At 46.5% G+C, this 11080-nt stretch overlaps 1 protein-coding gene across 1 annotated transcript; it reads right to left on the bottom strand.

Moving 5' to 3' along the window:
- Nucleotides 1–7835: 7835 nt before the first annotated feature.
- On the bottom strand, nt 7836–9498 carry LOC144163995 (uncharacterized). The gene has a single exon (XM_077694623.1). The coding sequence runs from the start codon at nt 9419–9421 to the stop codon at nt 7910–7912; it is 1512 nt and encodes a 503-aa protein (XP_077550749.1). The 5' UTR covers nt 9422–9498; the 3' UTR covers nt 7836–7909.
- Between the last annotated feature and the right edge of the window lie 1582 nt (nt 9499–11080).

Genomic DNA, 11080 nt, shown 5'->3' with positions numbered 1-11080 from the left:
GTTTTGATGGAGAAGTTCCTTGCAGGCTCTGAACGTGTTTAGTCATTTTTCGAGGGAATGGGGGCGTCGCAACTCTGAGCCTACCCAGCTCTCGTGTAAACTCCTAATGGCTTTTTATTGGCGGCCCCCGCGAGACACCAGTGAGATATTCCTTTCATAAACGAGCCCAATTTTCGCCTCGGGCTGATCCTTGCGCACGAATGCGGCCCAAACGAGCTTCCGCACGGTCGATTAGGAGGGCATTTCTTTGCCGTTTTCATTCCCAGATGTCCGCACGTAAGCCTCGGGTGTCACTGCCTTATCGTGATGGAAAATGTGTCCGGACGGCTCGAAGCGTTCCGGTCGAATGACATCCAGGGCATTCGGGAAATGGAGTGAGTGAGTGAGTGAGTGAGTGAGTGAGTGAGTGAGTGAGTGAGTGAGTGAGTGAGTGAGTGAGTGAGTGAGTGAGTGAGTGAGTGTATGAGTAAGTAAGTAAGCACGCAAGTAAGTAAGTAAGTAAGTAAGTAAGTAAGTAAGTAAGCAACAAAGCAAGCCAGTGAGCATGAGAGTAAATAACTGAGTGAGTAATCAGGTAAGCACGCAAGCAAGCAAGCTTCAATAACTCAGTAAGGAAGCAAGTAAGCGAGCAAGTAAGCAAGCAAGCAAGTAAGTAAGTAAGCGAGGGAGTAAATAGGTCAGTAAGGAAGTAAGGTATGAGTAAGTTGGTGAGTGAGTGAGTGAGGGAAGGAAGGACGGAGGGAGGGAGGGAGGGAGGGAGCGAGCGAATCTCCTGTACAAACCAATTCTCCCATAAGGTAAAATTTTTAGTAAATGTGAAACATGCTTTAGGTGATGTGCGGGAAATGTTTAAAGGGCGTGGTAAATCAGAACACTTCCAGAATGATATTAACTCACGCACTGTGAAACAGGATGTGCATGCTTTGTGCCTTTTATGAGAGTTAACGTTTTCAGGAAATCGGTGAGATGCCACGGCGGTTAAAAGTTGTTGGTTAATTACGCCCTGTGGAGAGAACACCCATCCCTTACCCTCATCCTCTTCCAACCTGCAAGCAATGGGTCAGCAACCACTTCTCAATCCAGTGTAGCCTGGTGGAGAGGCCAAGGGAAGACCAGGGATTCACGGACTAGAGGTGGCCTCCCACCGGCCGGGCCGCCTGGAGCGGGTATAAACAAAGTTTTTCACTCAGTCCCTCACTGGCGCGGGTTTCAGCCTTCTTCATAAGGTTTTTACGAATCACGAGCAATATTAGGGCTCTGTATTCAAAGCACACAATTTGTTAGACTTGCTCCTAAGGTAGGATACATTAGTCGTGTGCTGGTCCAATTTAGAGCTCTCAGTGTAATTACGGCTTTCGAGAAAAAAATATTCATCTTATAAACAACCGAACGCGTTTTATGTTGTACGTATCGCCCACGTTGGCGGCCTCGAGTTTCAGAACTCCAGGTGTATTCACTTAAAAAAAACTTCTTGCAGGCTACTTCAAGCTGAGTAGGGTGCTGCATTTTTTTTCTTTTTTTTGTTTTCGTTGCCTAATGAGGCTGCAGATTCGTTTTTTGAGCAGTGGCTGGCCGCATTTTAGTACACGCGTTCAACCAAAAAATGCAGCAGGTTTACACTTCTAAACGCACAATTGTTACACTTTTGAGGCGCATAATTTCCTTTCTAGAATTTTTTTCTTATGTTTATTGTAAGCACCGTCTATTCTAAAAAGGGTGGTTTGGTATTTTTAGGCCAATTTTGAAGGGGGGCGTGACATATCAAATTAACCTTATGCATCGCACCGGCAGGTGCGGGCTTGTAGCGATCTCGAAACGGAGCATTGCATTAGCCCACCCGAAGATACCTGTAGCAGTGCGCATGCAGGGCGACCGCAATGCCGGTCGAAGAACGTCGTCCTGTTTTTTGTCATTCGGAGCAGTGACTGCGTGAGCAGTGACTCATCATCATCATCATAACCATGTTCCATTAAAAGCGTTAATCAGAACGCATATTGGCGGCTCGTCCCTTTCTCCATATTGTTGGTGCCGGTGATCCGGTAATCAAGCCAGCGACGCGAACCTTTTCTTTCCGGCGTGAGTGAGCTGCACTTCGAGCTGGACCGGCATGGAACGAGTGAAGCACAAGCGGGCCTCACGGCGAGCCATGAACACGAAGATTATCACTGAGGTCAAGCAGGTGCCCCAGTCTCTTCAGTTCGAGCTTTCATGACTGCGAATTCTGCAAGGCCGCCTGCGTGCCAGCAACATGGAATTTCGAGCCCTGAACAACAAGGTTGAAGCCAACCAGCCCGACGACTTAGCGGCAGACGACTATGATGAGGACGTGCAGTGCCGCGAACAGTACGTTGGCGTTGCTTGTGCTAACAAAACTTGTTGCTGAGCTAGTTGGTACATATCTTAAAGAAGAAGAAAACGTGGCGCAAACCAGACGTAGACGAAAGAAACGAGGGAAGACATATACAGGCGCCAACTTCCAACTGTTTATTTGAAGCAAGCCACGCGAAATTTATACAAGTCTTATCCAGGCAGAAACAACAACAACAACAACAACAAAACAAAAAAACAAAATATCAGCCTAGGTATAATCATGTTAACAAGTGTAAAAGGTGGTGACAATGGATAAAATGGATAAGTACAACACTGCTGCAAGAGCGACAACAAATCTACGTCAGCCTCAAGAGTGATCAAAATGGTCCAATACCGCGTGCGTGCAATCCAGGCTCAGACCAAACCGAAAAGAGGGAAGGACAGCTGCGCGTGCTAAACTACACGCCGTGGTTTAAAAATGACATTTCTTTTTCATGTAACGCTAGCGACGGCGTGCTAACACACTTGTAGCCGGCTCTTTTGATAAAAACCGCCTCGATCACCTCCCTCTCCAGTTTGTTTCTTGCTCTCCTCAGAAAGGTCGTCTTATCCAGGAGTGGCTCACACCCACAGCGCTTGCAGTGGTCTGCAAGGTGCCCTCCCAAGTTGCTGCTGACGGCCAACCGGCGTTCTCTGGCACGTTCGTTGAAGCAACGTCCAGTTTGACCGATATACACCCTTTTGCATTTCAAGGGGATGCTGTAAATGACGTTGCTAACACAGTCGCTGTATAGCGTTGCGTGATTTTTGAGCATGACTCCGGCATCTTATTGGCCATCATAGGGCAAACATTAGCCAGTTTGCACGGGGCGGAACATACAACGCGCATTTTACACCTGGACGCGACCTTCTTGACGTTGGGCGAAAGCCTGTGGATGTGCGGTATTTCGTACGTTTTCATTTTTTCTTTCTCTTCCTGCACTTTTTTACCGTGTTTCATGTACTGGAGGATGCTTTCACACACACTTGTGATAACGGTGGGAGAAAATCGGGCGGCTTCCAAGCGGCTGATCTGATTGTTAAAACTTGCAGTTAGATTGTGCTAGCAAGATTTCGTTATCGCCGAATTAAGACATGTAGTGGCTATTCCCCTCTTTATCAGCTTGGAATGCCCGCTGTCGTAAGGCAGAAGGCTTTTTTTCGTTCTTGGGTAGTATATTTAGCACGTGTGGCCCTTTTCGAAAGTGAGTTTGAGGTCCAAAAATTGTATGGTATTCCCGTGAGTTATTTCTCTGGTGAAGTCTAGCCCACCAGATTCAGATAAAAAGGCGTTAGTCACATCCGCCACAGCAACGTCAAGGTTAGAATCAGTCAAATTTAAAAGCACAAGGTAGTCGTCCACATATCTAAAAATTCTAACCACATTAAAATTACAAATGGCGATTTTTGCGTCAATGCGCTTGTCAATGTACGCTAGGTAAATGCATACAAAACCGGGGCAACAGACAAACCACTGCAAATACCATCTTTTTGAACATAGAATGAATCATTAAAACACACAATGGTGGGCTTGAGGTACACTTCTAAAATCTCTAAAAGCTGCTCGGTGCTCATGCCAGCACTGTTCTTGAATTCAACATCACCCGACGCCTCTATTGTTTCACGCACTGCTCTAAACAAGCCCTGCTGGGGTACAGAATAAAACAGATCTTGCACATCAATTGAAAAACAGACGCCAACAGACGCCAACTCACAGACGCCAACTCGCCTTCCGCAAGAGCTTGCACAAGTTCGGTCGAGCTACGCACCAAGAAAGGGTCCTGCAGGGTAAGCGTGGTGAGAATGCGCTGAAGATACGTGCTGACCTCGTTTTGCTAGGTTCCTCTCTCAGATATAAACACTCTCAGTGGGCACTCTGGCTTGTGCGTCTTGCCCGTAAAGAAAACATCCAGGTAGCTCTTCTTAGCCTTTGTGGCAGCCTTTTGGAGTTGCTCTAAATTTCGGTTTTTTAGCAACCGGAGGACCACGGCCTTTTGCTTCTTTGGTATATCTTGGGAGGGTTTGAAGTTCTTTTGTATCGCCTCGTTTGCCTTAGCATAAAACATACCTAGCGGCATTACAACAAAACCCCCTTCCTTGTCGGCTTCAACAATAGTTAACCGTTCATCTTTAAGGCATTTCACAATCTTTCTAAACGGAGGTTTTTTATGTGGCTTATCACTTATAGTCCGCAGAAGGCAGTCGATCATGCCTCCAATGGCTCGTTCACGGTCCTGCTCGCACGTACGGCTCACAACACCTCGGACCATGGCTACAAGTTGAGTCCTTCTTGAGGCGGGTTCGTAGCTGAGTTTTGGGCCGTTTCCAAAAACCTGTTGAACGTCACTCGAGACGGAAGCGCCTCCGAGAAAGGTTACTGATGATGTTTGTGCAGCCCTCCGGACTCGTGGCGAAAGCTCGATGCGGGTACGCTGCCAAAGGAACTCCGTACTCTGCGCCGCCAGCCGTTGAAGTTCTCGCAGGCTTCCAAAGCTACCATCTCGTTGGACCAATACCCTCAACCGGTCATTGTAAAGGCGGACCTGGTGCCATAACTCAGACTGGTGCACCCTGCAAATTCTTCGGGCGTGGCCCCATGATGGTTCTTGAATTCCAAACAGTAGTGGCACTTCCAGTGGCACCACCTTCCGCTTGATGCAGTAGGAGAGTAGCCTCGACGTCTACGTGTAGTTTGCACCACGTTTTCTACGTCTACGTCTAGTTTTCGCCACGTTTTCTTCTTCTTTAAATTATGTACCAACTATCTCAGCAACAAGTTTTGTTAAGTCATATTTCTTCTACACTGAGCTCTTTTTTATGTCAGCAAATCACGCGAAGTCACATTTTCACGTGCGTTAACCTCATCGCTGCTTCTAATTGCCAGTCGAGGCTACTCTCCTACTGCATCAAGCGGAAGGTGGTGCCACTGGAAGTGCAACTACTGTTTGGAATTCAAGAACCATCATGGGGCCACGCCCGAAGAATTTGCAGGGTGCACCAGTCTGAGTTATGGCACCAGGTCCGCCTTTACAATGACCGGTTGAGGGTATTGGTCCAACGAGATGGTAGCTTTGGAAGCCTGCAAGAACTTCAGTGGCTGGCGGCGCAGAGTACGGAGTTGCTTTGGCAGCGTACCCGCATCGAGCTTCCCCCACGAGTCTGGAGGGCTGCACAAACATCATCAGTAACCTTTCTCGGAGGCGCTTCCGTCCCGAGTGACGTTCAACAGGTTTTGGGAAACGGCCCAACATTCAGCTACGAACCCGCCTAGAGAAGGACTCAACTTGTAGCCGTGGTCCGAGGTGTTGCGAGCCGTACGTGCGAGCAGGACCGTGAACCAGCCACTGGAGACGTGGTCGACGGCCTTCTGCGGACTGTAAGGAATAAGCCACATAAAAAAACTCCGTTTAGAAAGATTGTGAAATGCCTTAAAGATGAAGGGTTAAGTATTGTTGAAGCCGACAAGGAAGGTGGTTTTGTCCTAATGCCGCTAGGAATGTTTGATGCTAAGGCAAACGAGGCGATACAAAAGAACTTCAAACCCTCCCAAGATATACCAAAGAAGCAAGAGGCCGTGGTACTCCGGTTGCTAAAAAACCGAAATTTATAGCAACTCCAAAAGGCTGTCACCAAGGCTGAGAAGAGCTACCTGGATGTTTTCTTTACGGGCAAGAGGCACAAGCCAGAGTGCCCACTGAGAGTGATTATATCTGAGAGAGGAACCTGGCAAAACGAGGTCAGCACGTATTTTCAGCGCATTCTCACAAAGCTTACCCTGCAGGACCCTTTCTTGGTGCTTAGCTCGACCGAACTTGTGCAAGCTCTTGCGGAAGGCGAGTTGGCGTCTGTAAATAATGGTTTTTCAATTGATGTGCAAGATCTGTTTTATTCTGTACCCCAGCAGGGCTTGTTTAGAGCAGTGCGTGAAACAATAGAGGCGTCGGGTGAAGTTGAATTCCAGAACAGTGGTGGCATGAGCACCGAGCAGTTTTTAGAGATTTTAGAAGTGTCCCGGTTTTGTGTGCATTTACCTAGCGTACATTGACAAGCGCAATGACGCAAAAATCGCCATTTGCAATTTTAATGTGGTTAGAATTTTTAGATATGTGGACGACTACCTTGTGCTTTTAAATTTGACTGATTCTAACCTTGACGTTGCTGTGGCGGATGTGACTAACGCCTTTTTATCTGAATCTGGCGGGCTAGACTTCACCAGAGAAATCACTCAGGGGAATACCATACAATTTTTGGACCTCAAACTCACTTTCGCAAAGGGCCGCACGTGCTAAATATACTAGCCAAGAACGAAAAAAAGCCTTCTGCCTTACGACAGCGCGCATTCCAAGCTGATAAAGAGGGGAATAGCCACTACATGTCTTAATTCGGCGATAACGAAATCTTGCTAGCACAATCTAACTGCAAGTTTTAACAATCAGATCAGCCGCTTGGAAGCCGCCCGATTTTCTCCCACCGTTATCACAAGTGTGTGTGAAAGCATCCTCCAGTAGATGAAACACGGTAAAAAAGTGCAGGAAGAGAAAGAAAAAATGAAAACGTACGAAATACCGCACATCCACAGGCTTTCGCCCAACGTCAAGAAGGTCGCGTTCAGGTGTAAAGTGCGCGTTGTATGTTCCGCCCCGTGCAAACTGGCTAAAGTTTGCCCTATGATGGCCAATAAGATACCGGAGTCATGCTCAAAAAAGCACGCCACGCCAAAAGCACGCCAAAAAAGCACGCCAAAAAAGCATCGAGTGGGTTAGCAACGCATCCCCTTGAAATGCAAAAGGGTGTATATCGGTCAGACTGGACGTTGATTCAACGAACGTGCCAGAGAACACCGGTTGGCCGTTAGCAGCAACTTGGGAGGGCACCTTGCAGACCACTGCAAGTGGGTGTGAGCCACTCCTGGATAAGACGACCTTTCTGAGGAGAGCAAGAAACAAAACGGAGAGGGAGGTGATCGAGGCGGTTTTTATCAAAAGAGCCGCCGACAAGTGTGTTAGCACGCCGTCACTAGCGTTAAGTGAAAAAGAAATGTCATTTTTAAACCACAGCGTATAGTTTAGCACGCGCAGCTGTCCTTCCCTCATTTCGGTTTGGTCTGCGCCTGGATTGCACGCACGCGGTATTGGACCATTTTGATCACTCTTGAGGCTGACGTAGATTTGTTGTCATTCTTTCAGCAGTGTTGTACTTATCCATTTTAGCCATTGTCACCACCTTTTACACTAGGTAACATGATTATACCTAGGTTGATATTTTGTTTTTAAAGTGCGAATGCACTTTATAAGCGACCCCAAACCATCCACCGCCGGCGGCGGCGGCGGCGGCGGCGGCGTCGGCGGCGTCCGCAGTGCTCCTGTATATTTAAAAAAGAAACAGCATCCGGCGCCAGGTTTCGATCCGAGGACTTTGCGGCCGCAGCGCGACGCGCTACCGACTAAGCCACAAAAGCCTTTTTTTTTTTTTATTTATTGCCTGCTTTGACATTTGTACAGCACATCACACATCATGCCATGTAATGATATGTCAACCCTACTTGGCTGACTACTTGGCTTTAAAACTTTCTAAGACACACTAAATCGTCAAGCACAGGCAACCACTCAGGGGGATCATCCTCAGCACGAAACACTTCCCGTATATACTGTACGCTTTCAATGAAATTTTCCCTGACAGGCCGGGCATTTATATCCGCATTCCTCACCGCCATTCTCGTCCTCCATATACTATGAAGGCTGAGGAGCATGATCAAATCGTACGGCACCCCGCCCTCATTTTTTTCAGGTAAGAACCGAATTCCACGCGGCGTTATGGGTAAGTCTTTCTTTAACGTACGTTGGAGGACGTCCCAGTGGAACACTGGGTCCCAACAGTCGATGAAGACGTGATTAATAGTTTCCGGCTTTTTGCACAGTCTGCAGTCGGTTGTCCACGGCACAAAAATACCTCTTTCTGCCAACCAAGTATCTACTGGAAGGGTTTCACTGTGTAGTTTAAAAAAAAAGGACTTCATTGCAGGCTTCACAGGCATACTTTTAACCCTCCTCAAAACATCAAGCCCTGTGCCCTCACCGTATAACGACCTATACAGTGGCACAGGTAAACAAACCTCAACTAAATCTTTGTACAGGCGCTTCCTGGAAACACTACACAGGTAGTCGAAAGAAAAACGTACCTTCAAAAATTCAACAGACAGAGCCACTTCACGCAAATATCCTTTCACCCCCCTGCACACAATATCACTTGAAGACACAACAAAGTCAGGCAGCACATTTTTCAACCGCACTTGAATTACAGTGCGCAAGAAGGCGTCTTTTTGATCCCGGACAAAACAAAACCTTGCGACAACTTGTCGTAAAAATAAATGACAAAGACCAAGACCCCCCTTTTTGACTGGGCGAAAAATGTTAGACCGACTGGTTCTTTCCCAGCTGGAAGACCAAATAAAGACCGCAAATACTCTGTGGATTTTTTGGACATTAGCACGTGACATACACAACACTTGCAGCACGTACCACACTTTGGCTAACAAAAAAAGGTTGCAGATAGTGGCACGTGCAAACATAGAAAAATTGCGTCCTTGCCAGTTTCTGGTTTTGTCTCTCAACTTTTCGGTCTCGTTAGTCCAGTAGTCTCGGCTATCCCTATAATGCTCCAGAGGCACCCCTAGATATTTTGTTGGTGCCGTGGTCCATTGTATACATTCAAAAACGGCGGGTGTTGAGCACCAGTTCCCGTGCCACAATCCCGAACATTTATCCCAGTTAATTACAGCCCCAGATTTTTCACAAAAGGACTTAACCACCTTAACTGCTTCGCTTATGCTCTTTTGATCGCGACAGAAAACCGCTATATCATCTGCGTATGCGAGCAGTTTTACTTCAGTGTTCTGTAATGCAAACCCCTGTATTCGTTCATGCTTGATTATTTTTAAACAGAAAGGCTCGAGATACAGCGCAAAAAGAAGAGGCGATAACGGACAACCTTGCCTGACCGAACAACCAACATTTATACTTTCACTTAAATTTTTGTTAACGATTATGCTCGCCTTGCATCCGGCATACGCCATCTTTATACCATCCAAGATAACAGACCCAACATTCGTGTATTCTAAGATTCTGAAAAGTATGTCATGGGACACCCGGTCAAAAGCCTTCTCAAGGTCGAGCTGCAGCATCGCCACACGACCTGAGAAGGCATCACAGCACTCTAACACACTTCTGGCGACGTGCACATTGGTACTTATCGTGCGATGCTTAATACCGCAAGTTTGATGCGGTCCTACCAAAAACTGAATTACGTTTTGCAACCGTCTAGCTAAGACTTTCATGTAAATTTTGTAGTCAACGTTGGCTAGACTAATTGGCCTATACGCCTTTACGGACAGCAGTTTTACTGCATCTTCACACTTCGGTATCAAGATGATGTGTGTCTCCTTAAAAGACTGCGGGAGAACATGTAGTTTGTAAGCCTCTAACAATACTTCATATAAAGATACCGCTACTTCCCTTTTGAAAGCCTTGTAAAATTCCGCGCTTAACCCGTCTGGCCCGGGTGATTTACAGGTATTGAGATCATCTATTGCATTTTCTAATTCCCACACACTAATTGGTGCTTCCATTATTTCACAAAGCTCTGGTTCTAATTTGGGCATAAGCGATAAAAATTCATCAGCAAAGCCATCGTTCATTGGAATGTGCCTGTCTAACAGCTCAGTGTAATACTCGACGAACGCCCGCTCAATCGTTTCTTTTTGGGCCGTAACACTATTTTTGTACCGTATTTCCCTGATTTCGTTTTTCTGCGCGTAACGTTTTTCATCAGACAACGCACGCTTTGTAGGCATTTCACCGAACCACATCTTATCTGCTCGTGCTCGCACGATAGCTCCCCTATAAAGCTCAATGTCGATGACTTCTAGTTTATTTTTTGTGTCTCTTATTTCTTGCTTAAACTCGCCCGCGTTTGCGCTTTCTTCTAACAATAGAGTCCTTAACTGTTGGCGGAGTTCTTGTTCCCTCTCTCTTTTCTGTTTATTGAGAATTGTGCTTCTTTCGACTGCACCTATTTTAACTTGTTCTTTAAAAAGGTCCCACTTGACTCCCCAGCTCGTCTGTGCATCTCTGTGCATATTAGTAAACAGTTCACTGACCCTAGCTGTAAAAGGTTCATCTTTAAGTACCCGGCTATTTAATTTCCACAACTTCCAATTCCATTTCGTGGCTTTCTGTTTGTTTCCCAGACAGAACGCCACAAGACAATGATCGCTGTAGGACAAGGCCTCGACCTTATAACTGTCACACAGTGGCACAAGTTCACTTGATATGTACACTCTATCCAGCCTCGCGTGACTGGCGCCTTGAAAATGTGTAAACCAGATTGGATCTCTAGTCGTACAGAGAGCTACGTCATCCAAACAATATTTTGAAGTTATGTCCATTAAGCATTCGGCACTTTTATCTCTAACCCGCTCGTGGGCTGTTCTGTCCTGTGTCATGCACACACAGTTGAAATCCCCAAGCAAGATAACAACCCTTTCGCACTCCAGGTGCTTACTAATAGTTTGGAAAAAAGTATCCCGCTCCCCCTGTCTGTTCGGTGCATAAATACATATAACTCTCCATTCAATATCGCAAAATGAAAAGTCGCAATACACATAGCGGCCACTCGAATCAGCTACAACGGTCTGTTCAACAATCCCTATTGATCGCCTGATAAAAAGGGCACA

This window comes from Haemaphysalis longicornis, unplaced genomic scaffold, assembly GCF_048455015.1.
Source record: "Haemaphysalis longicornis isolate Haplotype H1 unplaced genomic scaffold, Haemaphysalis longicornis Haplotype H1 scaffold_13, whole genome shotgun sequence".
Classification (NCBI taxonomy): Eukaryota; Metazoa; Arthropoda; class Arachnida; order Ixodida; family Ixodidae; genus Haemaphysalis; species Haemaphysalis longicornis.
The sequence above is the reverse complement of the archived record's forward strand: the minus strand, read 5'-3'. Positions and strand labels throughout refer to the sequence as shown.